We start from the raw sequence: 25,924 nt of genomic DNA, 5'->3' as shown, positions 1-25,924 counted from the left end.
ATTAGATAGCCCGAATCTTATAAAGCCCAAGTTAACATTAGCATTTTTTCAATCATTGTGACCAGGGGCAGACTTTGCCCAGGCATAGGAATCTTGCCTAAATCTTTTGGAACAGAGGAAGGATGACTTTTTTTAAAAAAAAAAAAAGTGTCATAACATTGGAGGTAACGAAGTCTAGAAAATAGTTAAGCAACAAGCAATCACTGCAAATGTGGGGGTGTGGGAGGGATATATCAGCTGTTTTAAAAGTGACAAAGAGGCTTTAACCCATGCAACTCCTTCACAATCTTTCCTGCAATGTTTTTTTATCAGGATATAGTAATTACACCCAATAATGGCTTTATTACATTTTCGTACATGCACATATTAATTTTGTCACACTCACCCCCCACCCTTTAATCCTCTATTGCTCCCTATTCTGCCCTCCCACCCCTCTTCCCATTCCTAAGTAGTTCATAGCCAGGGATCTTAAAACAGAAAGTGGTTCATAGCGTGGGGTTGTAGCTAGACTTGTAAAAACTGAAGATGGTAACCCCGCTCCCGGCTCTCTGTAAGATTAAGGCACAGACGGTCCTGTGCGAGCTCCTATTTCATTCATGCGACCTGCACTGCACTTTAAAAGCCCATACCTCTATATCTCTCTCCACTCAATAGCTTCTGAGACCATTCACAAACTTGCCTCCTAGTTAGATACCAATCGTTGTCTTGAGGAAATGGCATGTGCGAAAGGACTGTCAACCTTGAGAAGCACTTAGGCACTAAAAACAAGCAAGCATTGCTCACAACTCAAATGCAAACAAGCCATGGTTATGAGTGCCTGGTCTTTTGAAACAGGGAAGTGACCTAGTGGCTTGACTATGAGCCCCATGCTGAAGGAGAATCAATTTGAAAGCAATTCTAAAGGCTTTAGTAATACTGACCTTAATTCCTCCTTATTTTTTCATAAAACATAAAACTTCAAGTTTCTATTCAAAAATTAAGGAAAAATGAGCTATATTTTGTACCATGCAATAGTCTACGCATATCTGTAATTATGATATAAATAAAAACAAATATTAATATAGAAAATTATGACTACTGTTTAGTAGTTGGGGAATGAAAACAAATAAAATGATTCAATATAAATAATTTCACTCTCATTTCCAAAAATAAACATATTTGTTTTATCATACTTTTTAAATAGATTTTATTTTCATTCTATTTTATTTAGTTTCATTCTATGTGCATGTGTGTGCAGTGCCTATGAGTGCCAAAAGAGGGCACTGCTAGCTGCAGTTACAGGCAGTTGTGAACCACTTGATGTGCCTTCTGGGAACTGAACTCAGGCTCTCTGAATAGCAGCAGCAAGCACTCTTAACCATCCAGCTGCCTCTCCAGCTCTCCCTGCAACTTTGTATTTCTCAACAGAACTATTTTAAAAGTAATCCCTCACAGTTACATCGTGTTCCACATTGCAAGTTCATAGCCTTCTCTTGTGACTCAACACCATCAACAAGGCTTACCCTACTTCTGTGACACGCTAGTTATACTTGCACCCATGAATGGATCGCTGTTTAATTATTCTCCTTTACTAAATACTGTCTAGAATATTGTATCAAAAGCATTATGGCTTTCCTGTTATTTTACACTATTTCTAGACACCAGCTTCTCAAAACTGTAAGTAAATGAACAACAGAAGCATTCTGAAGGGCTTGGACGGGGCACTTTGCTCTCCTTACTGATGCTGTACAATGCGAGGGCACCCCCAAAGCTAACTTCCCTCCCCCTTTATAAACAATGTGTGGGTTGTTTATCTTCTCTAGCTGCGGTATGTGTGTGTGCGTAATTGTTAAATTACAGCAGTGATAGTTTTTAATCATATTATTCCACTTTCTCTACCCTGTTTTATTCCCAACTCACTCATATTCCTTGGCGTTGTCTGTATTAGGACCTTTCTGTAATGATAATAATTTGCTTCAACTCAAGATCCATATTGTAAGAAATAAAGATTTAATATTTGTAAGTAACCCTGTCCCCAACAGACTTGCCCCTACCTCTCCATTCATTATTTACACGGAACATTCTCCATGCAAGGAACTATTTATTATGTTACAGTAAGTTTAAAAAACTTTTTAAACTATAACCTTTGCAGTTACACTTTCTGTCTTGCACTAGTTTGCAATTAGCTGCTATTTTTCCCTTGAGAGTTCACTTAAGGAATTGCAGCCATCAGGACTCATGAAGCCATTTATTGCTTAGGATACTATCTACTGAGTCATGATTCCATATAAGCTCTTCTGATTGATTTTATGAGTCTCTATCTTAATACTGATATTTACGCCTAGTGATGGAAAAGGCAAATAATGCATATTTTCATCAGATTTTTAGAGCAGTGGAGAAACGGGATGTTTGAAGGATGACAGTGAGCTCTGGCCAATCAGGAATACAATTCCAGGATTGTTTTTGTGAGTGGCAATAATTACACCATGATGTCACAATTCTGCAGGGGCTTGGGAAAAGCAAACTGAACTGGAGATAAGGAGCCTGCAGAACAGAATCTTTTTATTTCTTTCAAAGGAGCCTGGTGGCATTGTAAGCCACTGGTGACCAGCGGCTGAACAAATGAAAAGGAGATAAGAAAGTTGTAAAACAAGATTGTCATGCAATGTAGAAGGTCTCATACTGCACTCAAGGCCCAGGTGGCTTCTGCTAAAGCTCCCAGTAACTTGATATGAAATCGTGGATAATGGGGCTTTGCTTTTATCGGAGGAGTTCAGTGAGAAGAATAAACAAATGCAGGGAAAGCTAGAAAAGTCCTTCAAGGTTAGAGCCAGGAAATAACATAGGTACCTTGTTTGCATCAATCTCATTTAGCTTGAAGCCCATACATTCAGTTAGCTTAGCAATGGTTTGAGAATTGACCACCACACTTCCAAGAGGGAAAACTCCAGATGGAAATTTTTTAAACCACATGATACCCATTTCAAAATTCGAGGTGATATGAGATGAAATATACCTGCCTTTTTGAAGAGAAAAAGGATGCTTTGGTTCAATGGAATTCCTTTTGCCAAGAATCTTAAAAAGGAAAGCAGGGCACTGAGTGGCCTTAGCGTCTTCTAAAAAAGGAAAATCTTACTCTAGCTCCCTGCTGTCTGGCCTGACCACTACCCTACCCTGAATTACACCGCAAATGTCACTGTTCTGTGCCCTGTAAGCCCATCTGCCTCTCGGCTTCTTGCTTGTTGCCATTGCTGTGGTTGCTGTTCACACTTGGTTTTGTGAATTCTCCAAGAGCTCAGATTTCTGAGAGTCACTGAAGACTCCCAGGTAGGGAGGAGATACTGGCATAGAGAAAAGTCTCCCATAGACTCCTGCATTTGAACACTTGGTTTTCAGTTGGTGATGCCGGCTGAGGAAGTCTTGGGATTTTCAGATACAGAATCTTTCTGGAGGAAGCACCTCATTGGGGGCAGGCATGGGTGTTCGTGGCCTCAACAGCCTTCTTGTTCTCTCTCTCTCGACTTCCCAATAGGCAAAACCCTGAAGGGACCTGCAGCTCCTGAAGCCTGCTTCTCAACCTCCCTTGGCGTCATGGACTCGCTCTTTACTCCCAGCTGAACAAAATGTTGCTTCTGTAAATTGCTACTGATCATGAGGTCTTATCACACCAACATAAAGCAACTAACATATAGTTTAGATGACAAGGCGGAGAATGGATCATTGTACAATGAGGCTGAAAGCAGAAAGTACAGTTAGAAGACTGTGATAATAATCTGGATGAAGCCAAGGATGGAGAATGGACGTGGGGAAGAGAAGATGGATTTGATAAATGATGGAGAATGGACATGGGGAAGAGAAGATGGATCCAATAAATGATGAAGAATGGACATGGGGAAGAGAGGATGGGTCCAATAAATGATGGAGGATAGACATGGGGAAGAGAGGATGGATTTGATAAATGGGGGACAATGGACATGGGGAAGAGAAAAATGTATCCAATAAATGTCTATGTATAATTCATGGTACTTCAAAAGTATCTGAGAATGGAGAAGAGGAAGAAAGATGGTGTGCGCATTGAGTCCCAGCTCTAGGGTCTGGCTACTGGGTGGATCATCACAGTAGTAATGACATAAAACAGGACAGGAACACAGGCAAGGAGAAGGACACTCAAGGAAGTTCATGACATGTGTGTGGGTTGTAATGACTGCGATGTCGAAGTGGGATCTCCATGGAGACCAGACGGATGAGACTGATGTTCTAACTTTAGCATTGAGGACTCAGATTTAAGAGTCTTCAATGAGGGTGGATAAGACCATTGAGGGAAGCATGTAAAGCCTGAGCAGGGAGGTGCTGTCTGAATTTGCACAGGGAAGGATGGAAGGGCGGCCAGACAGAAGTTGTAGAGAACCGGGTACAAACTCGGAGTTCACCTGACAAACAAGGCCAGATATCTAAATACATGGATGTTTCACATAAAATACAGCCAGTTATATGAAAAGGAATTGGACAGCGAGACCACCCTAGGTCTTTGTGCACATGGGACAACGGGCCATGGCACATGGGTCATGGTCGTATTCCCTACAAAATATTCTCGTATACCTGGCTGCTGAAAGTAGCGTCTCTGTCCATTAGGTGTCCAACCCTCAGGCAGCGGTATTAAAGTGGAAATCTCACTAAATTCGAATAATTTCAACAATCTACATGTAGATTTGTATGATGTGACTTTGTTTGTAATGTCAGAAATGCAAGAATACTTGATTCCACATACTCAAGGTATTTGCTTGCACGTCAGCAAGTTTATTTAGAAATAAACATAAAAAGAAACTTAGCTTTGGAGCCCTGGAATATTACGTTAGCAGTTAACACAGCGGTCATGTAAAAGAATTAAGGTATGCCCCTTGAGATAGAGCAAGCAAAGGAGCTGGACTGTGGATTTAATAAGGTGGCATATCTATTCTGGTGAACTGAACTCTCACCAGGTAAATCCCATCAGAGGTTAAGGGTGACTCACTTGGTAGGAGCCCACTGGTCATATATCATATTAGGTCTGCTGTGTATCATGCCACTTAACCCGCACAGCATCCCCGGGATGGGCATGTTGCTATTGTTCCCAGTTTATCAGAAAAGAAATAAAACCCCAAGAACCCAAGGAACCTGGCCTACACACGCACAGCTAACACAAAGCCAAACGTGGACTCTGAGGCCATCCCTAGATCCACCGGACTGTACATAGTGCCAGTAAGAGATAGGAAATGGATCCAGGTAGGTGGAAAAATTAAATAAACCAACCTCAACTAGGCAATCCACAGCAAACGCCAATTTAAAAAAAGTCACATCAAAGCAAAAGCATGACAGCATGCCAAAGTGTGAGAGTGGCCGTTTAGGAAGAGAAATGGCCGTATTTGAGATGCGACATGGGCTCGATTACAGTTTGGAGTGAATCAGTCAAATACGGTATCTTCTCTCTGCCTCTCAAAAGCCTTACCAAACAGTCAGCTTATAATACTAATGTTGTATTATGTTTATACTGCAACTAAGCACTATTTATTTGCAATAATGAAAGCACACAGTTGCGTAAAGAAAAAAAACAAGAGGGGATTTGACATTAAAAATAAGCTCTCTGTGTTAAAATCCTTTACTCACTAAGAGAGAGAGTGGTCCACATCATTAAATTAAATGATAATCATTGAATTATCATTTCTGGCCATTGCTAGCTAGTAGAAGTTGTGGCCCCATCTGATTCTGTTCCTGTTAAATAGTCTTGATATACAATTTTATATTGTTTATTTAATTAGCAACTACAATAATTTAAAACCTATTCTGTATCTTTTCAGTTTAGTTTCTTCTGTTTCTTAAAGGATTCAGTCACATAGTGTGTCTTTACTAGTTGGCAAATTGAAATGTTAGCAATGAAGCTGCTTTTGATTTTATTCAAATGGTTAAAATATACAAAGTGTTTCTTCCTATGTTTTCTATTATATATCATTTTCTTTTACAAATAAAAATCACACTGTACATTGTCTTTTAACACAGTAAAGTTGTCTTTTTTTTCTTGTTCCTTCTCAGTTGGCAATCATTGGCGGCCAAAAGATCCTGATAGGTCGTGAAATCTACAGTGGTGATGTCGTAAGCACCAGGCCTTCCAATTCTGCATTTGGAATCTGCTTAAGGAGAAATCCACAAAGGGCCTACAAATCGTCCTGACTGAAAACAGAAGAAATATTGTTTTGAAACTCTGGCTCCCCAATGAAAATGATCTGAACGGTGGTGAAGTTACATGTGATCTCAGACCTGACCCCTGAAGTCTACCTGCGTGACTCGCGCAATCACTTGGCCCAGTTCCAGCTCTTGGGCAGAGAAGTCATCACCAGTGGTGATTAGAGAGGAACAGGAGTGTAGCTCATGATAAACTAAGGTTCTTTCTTGAAGCCTGTGATTTTTCTCTATATTTAGAGATCAGTGAGCATTCTGTGAGGTTGTAACTTCTTCTTTCTTTTTCCCTTGAGTGGCAGGAATCATCGTTCTAAGGCCTCCATCCACAGCTAAGGGACATAAAGTATATCCTAGAGACACACAATACCAGTGTCTCTGTGAGAGTCACAGAGGTGGTATCAAAGAGATATAGTAGCTTAAAGACAAAAGTCAAGTATCTGAAGGTGCTCATGTGTCCAGCTGAATGATCTTGCTCTGAAGAGCAGAGGTGGAGGTCCTTAGACACTGTGTCCCCGATAGTACAACTCAGATTTAGATCAAGGTTTCCTCACTCTATGCCATGGACCTTCCTCCACTGTTTGAGCTGCCTAAGTTAAAAGAATGTATACTTTTCTTTCCCGTGTCTTTACAAAAGACAAGGTCACAGGCACTAATACGTACACTAAACCCTGAAGCGTGCCTACTCTGGTGGTTCACCATGCCTGCATTTTCTCTGATGGTGTTGAGCATAGGAATAGTGTTCTAGGTTTTGTTAGATGTGAATATTAGAGGGAATTGTCTTATAAAAGGCATGTTGTTGACGAAGATCAAATGTGCTATTGGCATTTTTCAGCTCAGGAGATGCCTGGTCTTGGTTGTCAACTTGACACCAATGAGAAGTGGGAAGAGGAAGCCCAGTTGAGAGATGACCTCCATCAGACTAGCCTGTAATCATGTTTTCAGGATACTTTCTTCATCACTAATCAATGTAGAAGAACCCACCCCACTGTGGGCTAAACCATTCCCGAGGCACAGGGACCTGGGCTATATAAGAAAGTCAGCCGAGCAAGTCAGTAGGCATTGTTCTTCCATTGTTGGTCTCAGCCTCCACTCCTGCCTCCAGGTTCCTGCATTAGCATCTGGCCTAGCCCCCCTTGATGGTGTACTCTAAACCTGCAAATCAGATAAACCCTGTTTGCTCTGTGTTGCTTCTGGTCCAGGTTTTACCACAACAATGCAGAAGCAAATGAGAACAATACACTTTGAAGAAGTAAGACTAGTCAAAAACATTGTAAATGTAAGAAAATATAAAACAGATTCCCTTCGTTCTCTCCAGTAGCAACTATGCCAGCGCATCCCTAGGAAAGACAAAAAACGCTCAACTGGGCCAACTTCTTAGTGACTTCCTATACTTCAGACATCGAGAGTACTAAAATGTCCTCTATTCTAATCATAGTTAGAACCGGCCTCTTAGGTGTGAAGAACCTGGGAAGGAGAGCGGGTTGGGCTGGTAAGCTGCTGAGAACAGGAAAGCAGCCCCATGCATATGGTCATGAGGTACAGATGGACACCTGTAGACAGAAGGGCCCCTTTCCAGAAAGCTCTATGCTGCACACGGTGCACTTGGCACCTGAAGTCTAAAGGCCATGCTACAGGACCTCATCCTTTCCCATGTGAATGCGCGTTCCCTGGCATTGAACTTGCATGCGAGCTCCTTCGTGCTGGAACCCGCAACGGGTGCGAGATGAGCCGCTTATCAGCAATGCTAGGGAAAACATCACATGGCACCTTCTCAAGTCCCAGGACACAAAAGCAAACTTTTCCACTCACCGTTCCTGCTGTCCCCAGCGAAAGATGGTTCATCTGCTGCGTCAGGGGGCCCACGATGTTCGTTGGCTGCATTGACATGGGGTGGTCCATGGTGGGTGTGATCACAGCACCCTAGAAGCACATACAATGTCCATCTGAAAACACGTTCCATGAGGAAGAAAACATTTTCTTTTTCAAAAGCAAACACAATGTTAACCTTTGGTGAGGTTTCTTTTCGTGAAAAATAATGAATAAATTTAGACTTGGCGATCTGATGCCCACCTGTGCCATCTGCTCACCTGCGGATACATGGCTTTGGCAATGACCTGTGTCATTTTGCTCACATGTGAACTCATGGCACCAGCAATGACCTTTTCTCTGATATGCTTGGTGTGCAGTGTATCTAAAACACCTTCCATTTACCGTTCCAACATCTGGTGTAGGGTGTCCTCATCATATACACCCTTTTGCCCACTGTTTGAATAAATTTCTTGGATTGAAAATTGGAAATATTCATTGTGGTGATATTTTGTTTGTGCTAACAAATAAAGCTTGCCTGGAGATCAGAGCGTGGAGGGAGCCATAGTTAGCCATAGAGGCCAGGCAGTGGTGGCACACAGCGTTAATATCAGCATCTGCGAGGCAGAAGCAGGTGGATCTCTGTGAGTTCAAGGTCACTCTGGGCTACACTAGATTGATCCAGTCTCAAAGAGAAATAGAACCAGATTGTGGAGGCTCACAGTATTTGAGAATAACAGGCCTTTAATTCCAGCACTAGGGAGGTGGAGACAGGAAGGGATGTGGCTGGGCAGAGAGAGCACTATAAAGTGGGAGGAGACAGGAGCTCAAAGTATTCAGGCTGAAGATTCATAGAGACAGGACCTTGCCCCCTTGGTTCTGAGAATTTCATAGGGGTAAGAACTAGTGACTGGCTGCTCTGTTTCTCTGATCTTTCAGCTTTCACTCCCTAATATCTGACTCTGGGTTCTTATTATTAAGACCAATCAGAATTTGCACTACACTTAAAAGAATTCTCTAATTTTTCTTGATATTGAATAAAACTTTCAGTTCCTTTTTTAACATTAATTTTTATTTGATATGCAGTATATTTGTGTATCTGTGTGCATGTACACACACATATGCATGCTGCAGCTTGTGTATAAAGGTCAAGGGACAACCTGTAGGAATAGCTCTCTCTTCTACCACACAGGACCCAGGGAATGAAATCCAGTTGTCAGGCTTGGTGGCAGCCACTTCTTTTGGCCGAGCCATCTTCTCTGGTGGCTTCCTCCATTTACTTGTGCTCTCTATAAGCAATTCTTGCTTATCCCAAGAATGCAACCCACATGGGCTTCTTGACCGCATAAGGATGCATCAAAGCCTAACATGAATTATCTAAGAACCATGGTTACTAGCTCTATTCCTTTTTTTCTTTAATTTTTTTGATTTATTTTAACTAGTTGATCTTCTGATTTATCCTTTTGGCACAATAAAGCACACTGAACATTTTTGGGGAGGGTTGTTTTATGTTTGTTGAGACAGGGTTTCTCTGTCGCTTTGAAGCCTGTCCTGGAACTAGCTCTCTTGTAGACCAGGTTGGCCTCGAACTCACACAGAGATCCCCCTGCCTTTGCCTCCTGAGTTCTGGAATTAAAGGCGTGCACAATCATCGCCAGGCTCCTGAACTTTTTTAAGCTAGTAACAATATATATTCACACATAAATTAAAATTTTATAGTTTGTTTGTGTGTGTGTGTGTTTTGTGTATCTGAGGTGCTGTTGTGTGTGCTCGAGTGTGCACACGTGCATTTATGAATGGACTGTTGGTGTGGGTGTGTATACGTGCAAGCATATGTGGGGGCCAGAGTTCAACATTCAATGCCTTTCCTCAGTAGCAATCCTCTATCATTATCATTATTATTAGATACCAGATTCTTCTTATATAAGTGACAAGATAATATAAGCTTCAATTGATGATTATAAACAGGTGTACATATTAGAATTCAGGACACCACTTTTTTTTCTGCTCCTTGAGTTTTCTTACTGGAAGCAACAACTTAGCTTTCCCTTAAAGAAACAAGATTCTCACTGTGAACAGTCTGAGAACTAATCCTATAAGTCCTCTGGGATAAACTCCTGAAGACTCTCAGAAATCAAACAGAAGTTCCGATGCATTTCTCTAACTTTGACCAAAACATGGCACTTTCTCAGCATTTTAACCCTGGACGGGCACAGGAGTTCCTTCTCTTCTTGAGTTTAAAATACAGGTGGCATCCTTGGTGTATGTGCCACAAGGACCTCCAGCCGAGGGCTGACCTACCGCGATTCCAGACTCTCAACCTAATCAGACTTCCTAGTCCCACGCAGGAACAGATATACCAGATATAACAGAAATCTAGACAGCAGTGTGTGTGAGGGGGGCATCCATCCTCCTCCAGGCCCAGGAGGCTGCTCTCTCCCTGGGGTGCTACATGAGAGGCATACTTAAGGTTTTGTTTGGGAAGCAGTCCAAAAAGGAGGTGGGCGAGCCTGTGACAGATCCATCAGAATCCTCACAGGGTAAGAACAGGGGGACAGCATGCCTCACTCGGAATTAATTTAGAGAAGATTTTCTGATCTCTCGGAGACTTTCTTCAGAGAAAGCTGCGTAGAGGGAGTCATTTGATGGCAGCTGCCGGCATACTGTGTCTGCCTCTAAACCAGAAATCTGACAATCACACAGAAGGGTGGGAAGGGACTTGTCATAATTTGGAATTGTAAATAGGAAAACCAAGCACAGAATGAAAATAAGGGAAAGAGTCCCCAAACAGATGAGTTATTACAGACGAATGGATGATGTTATAAGGGTTCTGGGGAGAAAATATCTAAGAACGGATTTTCTTACAGTCGATAAAAATAGTCCAAAGGAGAGAGACTCCCCACAAGTTATCAAGAACTTAATTTGTGTAATCTCAAGGGAATGGAAGACACTCACAATTAGTGAGTTAACTGGAAGTGATTGACAGAAGCCCCATAGAGAAAAGAATTTTTGATGGTGCTTTGTCAAGGACAGATACCTTAGAGAGACTGAAATCTTGGTTATCACAGCAAAGGATGGTGTTTGTCAGCCACGCTTCTTATCAATGTCAACAGGATCTCTTTCGCATTGCACGCAGTACAAAGGGGGAATGCAAAAGAGAACAGAAGTCGAAAAATCTTGCAATTGTTAAGGCAAACCAGCACCCTCAGTGTGCGCTGAGTTAAGCCGCGGATGGCAGCGTGCTCTGTGACAGCCTTTGCCAACACATTAAGGGTGACTTTGTTTCCTCGAAATATATAGACTGTGCTGGCTGACAAGCGCTCACTTGGCAAATGGCGGCACAAGAGGAGACAGGTCCTTTTCATTTCAGCTTCTCTGGATGTTTGGATTTGCTCGGTGTTTAAGCCGCAGAGGAAAATCCTCTAGCTAGCATGACTTAATGCATCTAATAAAGCACACAGGGGTCTCCCAGCTGAGGAGCCATCTGGTCCACCTGAGCCGCTGCCGCTGCTGCTGTGACAGGAAGCCCTTCTTCCTGTCATCAGAGGGAGGAGATGGTCACCCCAGCCCTGAAGTAGGAATGACAGCAGTCATTCAGCTAATGTATGCGGAGGTCATCTGGAGTGAGGTAGAAGGACAGAGAACACTGTCAGGACAGGGGAAGTAACGGGCTCACTCTGGAACCTGGTGGGCACTCAGAAATGGCACACAATGGTACAGAGTGCCTGCAGAGACAGCTCTTAGTTTCTGAAGGACATTCCAAGCAAGGGTGTTAAACACAGCCTGTGTTTACTCAGGGCGCAGATGCTCAGAGCCTTGAATTTGTCCACATCAGCACCTCTCTCTAATCACAGAATATAAACAGTACAATTTATAAAACCACCTTCTAATTTCAACTAAAAAGGAAAGTTCTTTTAGGTTGAAAAAAAATAAGGTAATTGGCTCGTATGTTTTTGCTTGTTTTTAAAACTTTTAATTTTTATATTGTGGTTACTCTTTAAATCTCTTCGTGATAAGCTAGTTCCTCCTGGAGTTTCTTTCTGCAGTGTATTCAAGGACCTGCTTTATCTGAGTGGGTGTCTCCAAGGGGCAGGGACATGTCCTCAGGCTGCAGGTGGCTATGCTGGGCTCTGTCTCCATTGTTGCTGCTGTGGTGAGCTTTTATGTCTGTAAGTGGAAGCCAAAAAGGAACCTCTGCTGTTGATCTTCTGCCAGGGTTTGAAATAAAATCAAAATCTTTGAAAGTTCATTCATTTTCCAATGAAATCTTAAGATTTTTCACACCCAGAAAAACATGAGCAGCCTCTTCTACTGAAAGTGCACACTACACTTGGATTTAGCTGGGAACCAAACCCAGACCTCTGGGAGAGCAGCAAGAGCTCTTGAGCCATGTCTCCAGTGATGAACGGGAGAGAGACGGTGTCCTTCATTTATAATGTTTCCCATTGTTACAGGGCACAGACCTTAAACTATGAAGCACCCCACTTTATTGTGAGGTAGGGCAATTTCCAGAAGAACTCAAGCCCTTGCTGGACCTGAAAGCATCCACGTGACCAGCTCATCTTTTTTTTTTTTTTTTTTGAGTCCTTTCTGCAAGGCCTCTGTGGAAGCCTCCTGTTTGAAATCATGGGAATGCTAGCGTCAAGGGTAAGACGGAAAAGCGTAAAGTAACTCCTAGGCCCCCTTCTCTGCCTTGCCTCCTCCAAGTGTTTCTTGTCCAGATAGGCATGGGTCACACTCCACTGTCTCATAGAGTGATTTATTCAACTGGGTTTTAAATAGGAACCATTTAACATAACTTTTAAAAATATAGCTAAAGGTCAATTTTTATTTTGTCCTCCATCTGACCTCCATCTGATTTTGTCTTTCTGTCTCTAAAATATTTTTAGAACAAATATCTCCTTGAAAATATATAGAAAAAAATATATATGTGTATATTTATCAAACAATTTTCAGCCTACCCAAAATGAAGCACAGGGGAGAGGACCAGCAGAAGAGTTAAGACAGTTCCTGTCCAAGGCAGCAACCGTGAATGTGTGACGTCAGTAGTGAAAAGACAGCAGCAGTAAATGAGCCAGGTGAGCAAGAAGGGTGTGATGGAATCTCATCTACCCCAGGCAGTTGGGGGGGGGGGCGGAGGGGGGCGATCCAAAAGTAGTGCTTGGTAATATCAATATCGACAGGAAATCTGGTATTTAATCTCTTTCATTTGTTGATGTTAGTCTGGGTTTTTCCGAGGAGGAAGCCAGGAGGAGAGCAGAGGCTGGGATTTGTAGAGGTTTAAATAAGAATGTACCCCACCCCCACCCCCACAGACTCAGACATTTGAATGCTTAATCCTTAGCCTGTGCTTCTCTTTGGGGGAGGGGTGTAGGCGGAGTGGCCGGCTGGAGGAAGTACCCCAGTGGGGGTGGACTTGTTGAATAAAAGCCTTGCCTGCTTGCAGTCAGCTCTCCCTGGTTCCTGCTTGAGCCTGAGCATCTGAGTTCTCAACCTTCATTTCCTGCTGCCATGCCTGCACTTGCTGCCAGGTGTCCTCACTAGTAGCCCTCTGGAACTATCTGCCCATAAACTTTTTCTTCCATAAGTTGCTTTTGGTGATGGTGTTTTATCCCAGCGACAGAAAAAAAAATCTATAGGATCTGAAAAGACTGTTGTTGAGAAAAAATAAAAATCACCAAGAGCTATTTCTTATCTTTAAGGACAACCATTAACCTTAGGCTACTTTGATGAATTTACAATCAAATTGGAGGGACAGCATGATTTTCCAAAGTCTTGTTTGAAATCTAAAAGGCCATGGCAGGGATGGTAGCCTTCTACTATACAAGTGTTTCAAGCAATTTCTGGAAACAGAACAACACAAAAACAAAAACTAACCAGCAGACAAACACCTGTTGGACATGGGAGTGGCAAACAACCATAGTGAGCTGGAAACTACGCAGCCCCAAGAATCCCCCTCACGTAGACTCCTTCCTCCCATTGATTTTTTTTCTTGAATCCTTTCTTTTAAGAGTACATCTTAAAGGAGAGCAACATTTTATCACACACCAGCGATCCGTATAGATAGGAACTGCATGCAGTAAGTGTCAAAAGTGTACGGAATTTCCCACGTCTCAAGCATTAATATTCATTTACATTAAAGACTGGTTGACATTCATCAGAGTTCTTAGATGGCTTAGTTTAAAATTGCTTATACAAGGTCTTCTTTGTGTGGGTTCTGGATACCAAACTTAGGTCTTCATGCCGGCACAGCAGGCAGAGCCACAACCCCAGCCCTACAGGATCTTTACACTGCATGTGCTTCCTTCTATTCTGCCTCTAGAGGGCTTTCTGAAGCATAACAAAATCACTTACGTAGGTAGTGTGATTATTTCCTGGAAGTACCAGCAGTAAACAAAACTTCACATCAAAATGCATTTGGGGAGGGCTAGAAGACTCAGTGGTTAAGAGCAATTCCTGCTCTTGCAGAGAACCCGAGCTTTGCTCCAAGCATCTAGGAAGGTGCTCACAACCACAGGTATCTATGGCTCCAGGGAATCTGATACCATCTTCTGGCCATCACAGCTGTGTACAAACATGTATCACACACAGCACAGTCAGGCATATATCTAAAAGAAAATTTGTAAGTACTGTGGTGTGTATGTGTGTGTTCAGGTGTGTGGATATATGACTGAGTGTGAGCGTGTATGTATATGGCATGGGTGTCAAGGTCAGAGAACAACCTAAGGTGTCAGTCCCTGGGTGTCTTCCAGCTTTTGAAATGGAGCATCTCATTGGCCTGGAACTTCACCAAGTAGGTCTGCCTCAGTCTCCCATCTTGCTATCACTGGCACAGTGATTCTATAATGAACAATTTGCCCCATGATAATTAATTATCTATCCCCAAGCATCATTTCTTGTAAGGTCCAGAAATCCTGGCATATGTATGTATGTATGTATGTATGTATGAACATATAATGTAATGCATTAATACATATAAGCTTCAATTATACAATTTAAACATAATTTCAAGATAGAGTAATTAGAAAAGGTTAAAAAGTTAAGATCCACAGCCTGATCCCTACAGCTAACATTATTTTTATTATGATGCAGCTTCTAATTCACTTGCCAAATGCTATACTTAATTAAGAAAAAGAGCCAAGACTATTTGTAACTTTTTATAGGGGAGACCCAGCCAGTCACCTTGCTTGTAGGGCGGGGTCCCCCGAGGATATTTTTTACTTATAAAGATTGCGGTGTGCTCCCTGCCTTCCCATTTGCTTTCCTGTTCTCTACTGGAACTTCTGGTTCTGTAAGTCTATTTCCCAATTAAAGCTGTATATATTATTACAATTTCTGCCTGCCTTCCTTTTAAACCGCTACAACTTTTAATGGCTATGTGTTCACACTTCAGCTCAAATTTATTTTATATATTATTTTGAAAATGTGGTAGACTGGAGTTCAGTCTCTCTTTCCTGATCTTGGGCAAAATTAGACCTAACCAGAATGGTATCCAATGCGATCCCAAGCAAAATCCTCAGGGTGTCCAGTGCAGCCAAATCCTTAAGACATCAATCAAAGAAATAGAAAAAAAAATCCTAAAATTCATATGGAAGCACAAAAGATCCCAGATATCCACAGCAGTCCTAAGTAAAATAGAATAATGCTGAAAAAATTACCTCCCCAGATCTCAAGATATATATATCACAGATCCATTGTGATAAAAAACAGTTGGTACTAGCACAGAGACAAATATGTAGACTACTGGAGCAAAGCAGAAGACCCAAACCCGAGAACATACAATTTCATCCATTGCTTATTTGATGACGTTGTCAAAAAAAAAACCCAAGAGAAAGGACATCACATGGTTCTGTGTAGCTAACTTTGATTTCTCTTTGGCTCTTTGGGAGACCCTTTACCCAATTCCCAAATTAATATATAGAGGGAGACTTATTCTTTTTTCTGAATGCCACGCCTTAGCTTGGCTTGTTTCTAGCCGTCTTTTCTTAAATTATCCCATCTATTTTTTTTGCCTCTGGGTTTTTATCTTTCTCTATTCTTTATATCTTTCTTTATTTCTTACTCGGTGACTTACTGTGTAGCTGGGCAGCTGGACCCTGGTATCCTCGTTCCTTTTTCTTTTCTCACTCCCTGATCTCCTCCCAGATTTTTCCTCCTATTTATTCTCTCTGCCTTTCAGCCCACCTATTATTTCCACTGCCTAGCTATTGGTCATTCAGCTCTTTATTAGACCAATTAGGTGTTTCAGGCAGGCAAAGTAACACAGCTTCACAGAGTTAAACAAATACAACATAAAAGAATGAACACATCTTGGCATCATTAAACAACTATTCCACATATAACAAATGTAACACATCTTCAACTAATATTCAGCAACAATACTGGGAAAACTGGATGTTCATATGGGAAAGAATGAAATTAGACCTGTGCCTATCCTCTGCACAACTCCAAATGTATCCAAAGCCTCAATGGGACACCTGAAATGCTGAAACTTCTGGAATAAATCACTGGTAGAACCCTATAGGATGCAGACATAGGAAGGGGCTTTCTGTGTAGAACTCTACCGCTCAGGACTTAAGGCCAAAGATATTTAGATAACTACCTAGAGTTTCATGAGCCACGAGATGCCTTTTATTTTGTTTAATTCATTTTAAATATATTTGTTCATTTGTTTGTTTATTTATTCCCATGTATCTGAGGTTGGACTGTGTGTGCTGTGTGTAGATGTGTATGTGTGGGTGGGTGAGCATGTGAGCATACCTTGGTGCATACATCTGCAGACCACAGAAAGATGTCAGGTGCCATGCTCTATCAGTCTCTACCTTATTCCCTCAAGACAGGGTCTCTCATCGAACCGGGATCTGGGTTAGAGGCCAGAGACCTGAATGACCCCTTTGTCTCTAACCCACACAGTACTGGGATGTAGGCAAATGCCCATGCCTGGATTTTTCCTGGGGGTTCTGGGATCCAAACTCAGGTTCTCATGAAACTTGGTGGGGGATTGTTTATTTGTTTGGAGACAGAGTCTCCTGTTTGTTACCCAGTTTAGACTCAAGCTTGAAACATAGCAGAGAATGAAGACCAACTCATGATCCCTCTGCTCCCGCCATGAAGTCCTGAGACTTTAGACTGAAGTCAAAGTGCCTGGCTCTGAGGCTGTTGAAGAGGGATATACTATCCACTGTTGAACAACAAGTGGAGAAATCTGGCACATTGTCATCTACCAAAGGGAGGCTGTTAGTTATAAATATACTGATTTTTTTTCTACTCATAAATCAAACATTCTGGTTGTTTTTTTTTAACTGAAGTATGGATTTGAATATAATAGTAAAAGATACTAAAACCAAATTAGTTTTAGCCATGGATGCCCTTTTACAAGAATCCTTATTGTACAACATGCCTTCTCAAGTGTGAATAAAGGTTTCATGTATTAGTTAAGTGCTTACTAATATAATACAATCATTTTGAGTGAGAATATGAAGTAAACATGTCATGCTGAAATATTTCTTAAAAGCATGTAATGCATACAGTTGGCATCTCAATGGTGTCTTTTTCTTTTACAGTCCTTTAGGCTTTGTTGCTTAAAGGACCAATGCCATGAAGACATGATGAGGAGTAGCTGCTGGTATTTTAACCAGATTCCCTAGGATAATATAGCAGTGTGGAAAAGATGGCTCAGTGTCCACAAGCACTTGCTGCTCGTGTGGAAGACCTGGGTGTGGTTCCCAGCACCCATGTGGTAGCTCACAGCTGTCCATAAGTCCAGTTCTAGGGGATCCAATGATTTCTTCTGGCTTCTGTGGGCACATCTGCACACATATGGTACACATACATACAGACAGACAGACAAAACACTCATACATATAAAATAGATATTAAAATAATAATATAACAAATCAGTTTTCAAATATATTATTGATGGAAAGCTGAAAATTTGGGACCCAATGATGAAATGGTTTTATTGACTAAATATGCAACAGAAATCTTAATACTTGTATCATTAAGCTCATATACCTGCTTATAAGAACTGATCCTATTAAGCATTTTTTAAACAATTTCATTATGAAAGTGGATTGTTCTTTTCTTTTTATTTTTTTATTTATATTAATGTATGCTTATCTTGTGTATGTGTGCTCCTTGTGTGAAGTACCCACAGAGGCCAGAAGAGGGCATCTGACTCTCTAGAGCTAGAATTACAGGCAGTTGTGAACAACCTAACTCCTCCAGCACTGGGATCTAAACTCAGATTCTCTTCAAGAGCAGTAACCACTCTTAAGTAGTTTGCTGGAATAATGTGTGACACCCAAAATATGGTATAGGGTCTATTCTTGAACAACGGCTTGGTTAAGGGTGCTAATGGAAAAAATAAATGAGAAGTACATGTTTAGCCCCATGAATATTGAGGTTTTGATGGGCAGGGGATCCAGGCTCAAACTGAGCAGGAGGCTTCCACTAAAATAAAAAGCATTCTTGTGATCAATGAATCAATCAACTTGTAGGCTGCCCCCATCTGCCATATCCAAAAGGCACCACCACAAATGCAGTATCAGTGTTTAGTGTGTGTACATGTATGTGTATGCATTTATATATGTGCTGTGGAACAATGGTTTGTAGCCCATCAATTCTATTTTAATAAAACGCTAATTGGTAGTAGCCAGGCAGGTAGTATAGGTGGGACAACCAGACAGGAAGTAGAGGCGGGTCAATGAGAACAGGAGAATTCTGGGAAGAGGAAAGCTTTGCCTTCTGTCCTGACCCTGCCACAGAGCAAGCAAGATGTAAATGCATCACTGAAAAAGGTACCAAGCCACGTGGCTAACATAGACAAGAATAATGGGCTAATATGTTTTAAGAGTTAATAAAAAGCCTGAGCTAATGGACCAGTCAGTTTATAGTTAATGTAGACCTCTTGTGATTTCTTTGGGACTTAACGACTGCAGGAACTGGGCAGGACAGAAAAATCAGTCAACACCCGTGTGTGCAGGTGCACGTGCCTGTGAGTACATGAGTGTGGAAAAGGGAGGAAGGCCTTGGGTTTCATTCCTCAGCTGCTGCCCACCTTGTTCCTGGAGACAGGGTCTCTCTCTGGCTTGCAGCTTGCAGAGGAGGGCGGGCTGACTCACCGGAGGGCTCCAAGGGTCCCCCATCTCTACCTCCTTAGAGCCATGCCCTGCTTTCTTATGTGGTTCTGGAGATTAAATAAACTCAACTGCTCAGGCTTGCACGGCAGCATGCCCTTTATAGCCACAGCCATGCCCCAGCCCACATCCTTCTGTTTGCTTATCTGGGCTTTTTGGTCCTGTGAACAGGGTTAATAATCACACAGCAGCCTGAAACGCTTGCTGAACTTTGCTGTCAACGAGAAAAGAAATGCTCTGTGCTCTCTTTGCCAGGAAGCAATCACTCTGTAGACCTCTGTGCAGATTTCCAACATACTGGTGGTTTCAAACGCTTATCAGATGCAATATTCTGGACCTATCTTCTTAGAAACGATGAAGCAAAAATGATTCCCAGTGGACGTGTGAAGATTTATGGACTGCATTTTTGGTCTAGTAAAATGTTTATCTGATGTTAGCCAGCACTCAAGACTGTGAGATGTCTCATAACTGCCCTCATTAACAGCTTCTCTTGCTGACAAATTGGCCAAAAGTCCTGACTCCATAGCAATTTCAGCAAGCTGATGGACGGAGTTGCTGAAAGAGCCTGGGAATTTCTTGCTCAGCTCACATGGGTGATCAATGGGAAAAGCTCCCCACCATCTGATAGCCGTTGTTTATGATGTATGGAGCTTAAATATGTCACAGGGCACCTCTATACTGGCTATTACTAGGAAAGTAGCCACTTCTTGGCTTGTAATTTGCTACAAAATATACCTTATTCTGTGGTTCCTCAGAGGACATTCCTGGGTGGTATCCAGTCTCCTTTAAGAAAGTTTTAAGAATCTGCCTGGTTCGTGGCAGAGGTTCAACTAGACATAAGGACTTGGGTATAAAGACACGATTGGATTAAACAACTCATTTCCTTTCTGTCAAAGTATCTTTTGAATTAGCGTGGATGTGGCTTACCTGTCTCAAACTCAGGGTTTGCCAAGTTGATGATGGAGCCTGTACTCAAAGAGAAAATTCCACAGCACACTGGGGCATATCCTAAGGTAAAATCCTATGCATTCAAATTCTCCCAAGAGCCCAGCTCACGTAAGCAGTGGCCAGTGGGTGAGATAAAAGCCGTGCTTCTGTGACATTCTCCAGTTTTTCCTTTCTTGTGTTTGTGGCAGGAGCTCGTTTGTGCGGTTTCTTTTCCCTTTTATTGCCATTTTCTCTTAAACAGTACAGAAATATTTTCCTTTTTTTAAGAAAAGTATTACTTTTGTAAATTTTTATTTTATGTCTACATGTGTTTTACTCAAATGTACGTCTGTGCACCAAGTGTGTGGAATGCCCACAGAAACCAGAAGAAGGCAGGATTTCCTGATGGTTACAGAGGGTTGTAAACCACCCTGTGGGTTCTGAGAATTGAACCCAGGTCCTTTGTGAGAGCAGCCAATGCTCTTAAACCACAAAGCCATTTCTCCAGTCCCTGCTTTATTGTTTGCTTGTAATTATTAATTTGTGCATGCATGTTGCAGCGGGTGGGGCACACAGGAGCCACGGAGCTCAAGTGGAAACCAGAGGACAATTTAGTGCTATTATGTCTTCTCCTGTCACCTTTCCATGGGATCCAGCGAGGAAACTCTAGACCTCAGACACACCTCACCATCCCTTACTTTTTTCTTTATTTAACAGAATGTTCTCAAGAGCTCCAGGTCCTTCTTCCTTCCAGATTCAGACGTGCAGGTCTGTTCTTCCAGAAGAACCCAGTGTCTGGGTGTCACAGGAAAGTCTGTCAAGTGTTGTCTCCTTCTTAGCCCGCTTCAGAGTGAGCTTCCTTTTATGTATGTATGTTCCTATGCGTGCATGTTTGCGGTGCATTTGTGTGAAGTACGTGTGGAGTCTAGAGAAAACTTTGGCATTGTTCCTTTGACACTGTCCAACCTGTTTACAGAAGCAGAGTTTCTCACTGGACTCAGCCTTCCAAGTAGGCAAGGCTGGCTGGACAGTGAGCCCCAGGCATCTGCTCATCTCTACCTCCTTGGTGTTTGAACCACAAGTGCCAGTCACCAAGTAGGTTCCGGGATTAGAACTCATGTCCTCATGTTTGCACAGCTTTAACTTAAAACGAGGCATCCCTTCATATCCAGAATTAATTCTTCTTAAATGATTCTTCATCTGATTCCTAACCAACTTGTTCGTTCTTTCTCCACTTTTTAACTTGAGGACCAGATAGCTTGAGTCATTTCAGTGATATTAATATGCTCCCTTTTATAACCATGGTCAGATAGAAAAATAAATAAACCCTATCCTTTTCCACAAGTGACTTTTTATTGTTGCTGTGTTTGTTTGTTGGCATAGGTCTCTCATCAACGTGTCCAGGTATTTCCAGTCATATACCTCTGCCTTCCTGGCTGTATCCACTGGTATTCTTTAATGTTTAAATGTCCCTGAGTCAGGACTGTCTTCCAGATGTAGAATAGAGCCAACCAAAGAAAACACAAGCCAACAGACCCAAAGGACCCAAACCACGTCCCCTCCACATTTCCTGAACAATTTTGCTATTGGACATATATCCATAAGGCACGCTCCTCAGAACCACCTTCAAGAAATTCCACATAGAAATCACTTCAGAATAAAGCAGAATGGGGAATGCAGTGTCCATGTCCCTGTGCATGGGGACAAAAGTTGCCCAGTGCTATTCAGCCACATAGTGGCCAACGGTGACAGAATACTCCCCTGCCCATCTGGAAATGTGTGGGCCACGAATCTACAGCATTAACTGCTTACCAGATCAACCCACTGCAAAGAATTCTCTCCTGTAGAAAATTAACATTGGGTGAGAAAGCTTCCATTCTTAATTGCATTACTCCCAATATGCCTCGAAGAAAATGCTGCCAATGTGAACTAAGTTTGAGGGTTCATCATCATGTGGCCTGTGATCAATGTTTTTTCATTAATTTACCAAAATTGTATAAAGCAGGCTGGAGAGATGGCGCAATAATCAAGAGCATTTGCTGCTCCTGCAGGGGACCCGGATTCAGCTCCCAAGCACCACCTCAGGCAGTTTACAACTGCATTAACCCCAGCTCCATGGGACCAGATGCCTACTTCTGACCTCCACCAGTACGCACACACATACAGAGATATAAATACATACAAATAAATCAAATTTTAAGACTTTTAAAACTGTATGAAAACTCTGCTACCAGTATATTAATCAGAATGATTGCAAACGCATTTCTGACCTCTCAGGGAGGAGCCGACATTACACTGATATAATAAAGTACATGAGAAGAATAATCAGAACGATTTATTCCCATCCATTTCTCTAAGCATTCCCTCCATTTTCCCACAGATTGTCCTGTGACAGGAAAGGAAGCAGCAGATGACTTCCAGCAGAACTAGGCGCTTGACTGATTTCGGAGGTTTATCAACATATATTTTTGCTTTCTTCCAACACAGGCAGCATAGCAGCGAGTTTGAAGCCACCTACTTGCCAACATCTACATCTTTCATTTCCATCCTAAAGGCCAAATGCCCCACCTCCTCACTTGAGGGGAAGCTTCAAAGCCAGTTGTTTCAGCCTAGTCCCATTGTGGCAGATGTTTCATGTCACCAACCTCACCTAGCTCATCTTTCAAGGACCGCCCACTCAGCAGCCAGCTGTGGCAACAGCTTCACTGTCATCTGCGTCCAGTTCGCGCTCATTCCATTCTTTTGATTTCACCAAGGACCACATCCAAAGGCAAGAAAAACAAACAGCCCTGATAGCTTCCTTCAGAAGGTTTCCAGGGCAAGCACCAGCTCCCCCTCCCCCATTCCCCCCTTCCAGCCTTTCTGGGAGAGCTCTTTCCCAAGGAGCCAGTTTGACTGAAGACACTGATATCTCACCCACTTGGCTGATCCAGGTAATCCCCAGATTAAGGAATCATGAAGTAATAGCATCTGTGGGCTAGGTTCAGCTGGAAACATCTGGCTGGCTTGGTACCACTTCAGTTAGCTTAAGTACACATCAGTCAATCATTCCTTTATTCCCATAAGAAAATATTCACACACCACGTCGTCTAACCCTATGAAATGCAGGATTCCGAGATGGCTAGATAATCGACTTGGATTGCTCTGTGGGAAAATCATAGCTTGACTTTTGACTATTACAAAAGTTAATCTACCTTCTAAGCTGTCTTGGCTTTCTCAAGACAGACAAAACTAAATCTTCCCTAGGAAAAAGCATGTTCAGGCTCTAAGGAGGTCGCTCCAAGTGCAGTCTTTGTGCCTAACAGCTTGCCAAGGTGGAGCCCTAGGAATTTCGTACAAGACATTTTGGTTAATCTATTTAGGATCTAGAGTTAATTATCTAATTTAATTTACTAATACTAATTGAATGCAGGAATGTTTTACTTCGAAAGAACTCAGGGCCAACTTAGAGTTTCATTGCCTTAATGAAACAAACTGGACAAGCTTCAAAAATATAACGCATACACAGGGCGGGTGAGCGGGCTTGGTGACTGAAAGGTGCTTGTCACCAAGACGGATGACCTGGGTTTAATTCCTGGAACCCACATAGTAAAGAAAAGAAGGAGAGAACCGATTCCCACAAATTGTTCTCTGTCCTCCACATATTTGCCATGATCTGTGCGCACACACACACATAAATAAATAAAAAAGTTATTTTAAATGATATGCAATCACATAAAATAAGCAAAGAAGCTACAGTTACTTTCTGAAGGACATCACTGGTGACACTGTTCATTTCTATCCTCACGGTTGACTGGCTAATACACTCGATTTCTGCAGTCCCAAGTCAGACCCTCCACCATGTGTGTCTTCTCCTCTAGGCTGTAAGGTTATTTAGATGGAACAAGTCAGGGACATTGGAAACAACCTGGGATCCCGAAGTGCCAGGCTGAAGAGCAGAATGTAAGACATAAATTGCTCTAAAAAAAGAAAAACATGAAGGCTAATTGCAGACACAACAGATTGTGCCCCACACGACTGGCTAGTTAGCTTAATTATCAAGATCAAAATGCTGTGCTGGCTGGTGCCCTGATATCCTGAGGGAAGGCTGGTTCATTTCTAATGTAGAATTGGCAATAATGGCTTCTGTGTGAATTTCAGTGTCAATCACAGCTCTATCATGAAAGAGGCTGCCATTCTCCATAACTCTAATCAAAGCCTGCTGTCAACCTGTTAATTGACTGGTGAAATAGCCCCATGATATTCTTCTGGACAGGCTTGACTTATCCCCAGACAACCCTTCCATGGACAGCATTTTTAAAAATTATATATATATATAATTATATATTTAATTTTATTTATATATATAAAATTGTATATTATAAATTATATATTATATAATCTAAATTGTATATATATATATATATATATATATTTCCCTGACAATGAAATAAAAAAATAGGTAACCCTCACACACGCATAAAAGTAGCTAACATTTCTTTTCTGACTCCAGTGACTGCTTAGGTTGATAAAAATCTCAAAAGTTGGAGGTGGAGAGATGGCTCCATGCTTATGAGCACTTTCTGCTCTTGCAGAGGACCTGGGCTCAGTTCCTACAACCCACATGGAGGCTCACAACCCTGTGTAACTTCAGTTCTTGGGAATCTGATGCCATTTTCTGGCCTCCATGGGCACTGTACGCATGCGGCATACATGTATACCCTGCGGGCAAATACTCATACATATAAACTAAACTTTTAAAACTTTAGAAGGGACTGTGTTACTCCTAAGCCCAGAGTTTCATTTCAAATACATAGTTTCTTCTAAGACTTGGCTGTATAAATGTTTACACCTAACAGTCTTGACGTGAAACCTTCCTGCAAACATACTTTTATTCAGCATTCATTTTGCAAACATACAAAATAAAAAAAAAAGCAATAGACTTTACTGACTGATGACAACTTTTGATTTTCCTTCCTATCTGTTCATTGGGAACCTTAATGAACCAGAAATCACTTGTCAAAAGTAAAATGCAGGTGTCAAAAATGTCTCCAAATAAGAAATGACGGCTGCCTCTCTCCTTGCTGCTTCAGCTAGAAGGTAGGTTCAGGCAAGGAGAACGGTCTTTGCTGAACGGTTTCTGGATGAAGGGAGCATTGTGCGGCTGCCTCAGAAAGAAGGGAGAGTTGTTTGTCATTTGCCAGTTGTTAGTCATATGAGTTTTCTTAGAGAGCCCCGTGCCCCGTGCTGCCTCGGCTCATGCTCTCTTTTCACATCTGAGCACCAGTCATTGCATCCGCTAACTCACACTGCAGGATTTCTGATGAACGAGGCTCTCGGCATCTCGGTTTATGGATGGAGGAAGACGTCTGCTTGCCCTTTTGAGCACTGCACGCTCTCAGCCAAGTGAAAGCATTTTACTGTGTTTCATTTGTCTTTCTGGATTTTATTTATTTACTCTTTACTATCATCATCATCATCACCATCATCATCATCACCATCACCACCACCACCACCACCACCACCACCACCACCACCACCACCACCATCATCATCATCATCATCATCATCATCATCATCACTGTGGGTATGTGTGTGTGAGTACACATGTTTTCTCTCTCTCCACTACAGGTTCCAGGGCTCCAACCCAGGTCAATGGGCTTGTGTGACAAGTGCTTGTACCTACTAAACCATCTGGCCAGTCCTAGGTCTGATCTAAACTCTATGGAGCTCACATTCAGCACATTAGTGAACAGCTTGCTTTTCTCCATTGGCATCTAAGACCACTCTCCTGGATGGTGCTTCCAGGGAACATGGGACATTAAAAAAGGGAAGGGGACAGGTCAATAACAGAACAGTGGCCTTTTAAGAGGAGATAAGGC

General features: G+C 42.0%; 1 protein-coding gene across 8 annotated transcripts in view; it reads right to left on the bottom strand.

Moving 5' to 3' along the window:
* Rbms3 (RNA binding motif single stranded interacting protein 3) overlaps positions 1–25,924 on the bottom strand; it is a 1,334,377-nt gene that overhangs the window by 52,885 nt on the left and 1,255,568 nt on the right. For all 8 annotated transcript variants that reach the window (XM_075964221.1, XM_075964220.1, XM_075964219.1 and 5 more), the window contains one exon: positions 8,002–8,112. In XM_075964221.1, coding sequence (XP_075820336.1) covers positions 8,002–8,112 — 111 coding nt within the window. The remainder of the gene's footprint in view (positions 1–8,001; positions 8,113–25,924) is intronic.

Source organism: Microtus pennsylvanicus, chromosome 3, assembly GCF_037038515.1.
Source record: "Microtus pennsylvanicus isolate mMicPen1 chromosome 3, mMicPen1.hap1, whole genome shotgun sequence".
NCBI lineage: Eukaryota > Metazoa > Chordata > Mammalia > Rodentia > Cricetidae > Microtus > Microtus pennsylvanicus.
Note: the sequence above shows the minus strand (reverse complement) of the source record. Positions and strands in the feature narration are given on the sequence as shown.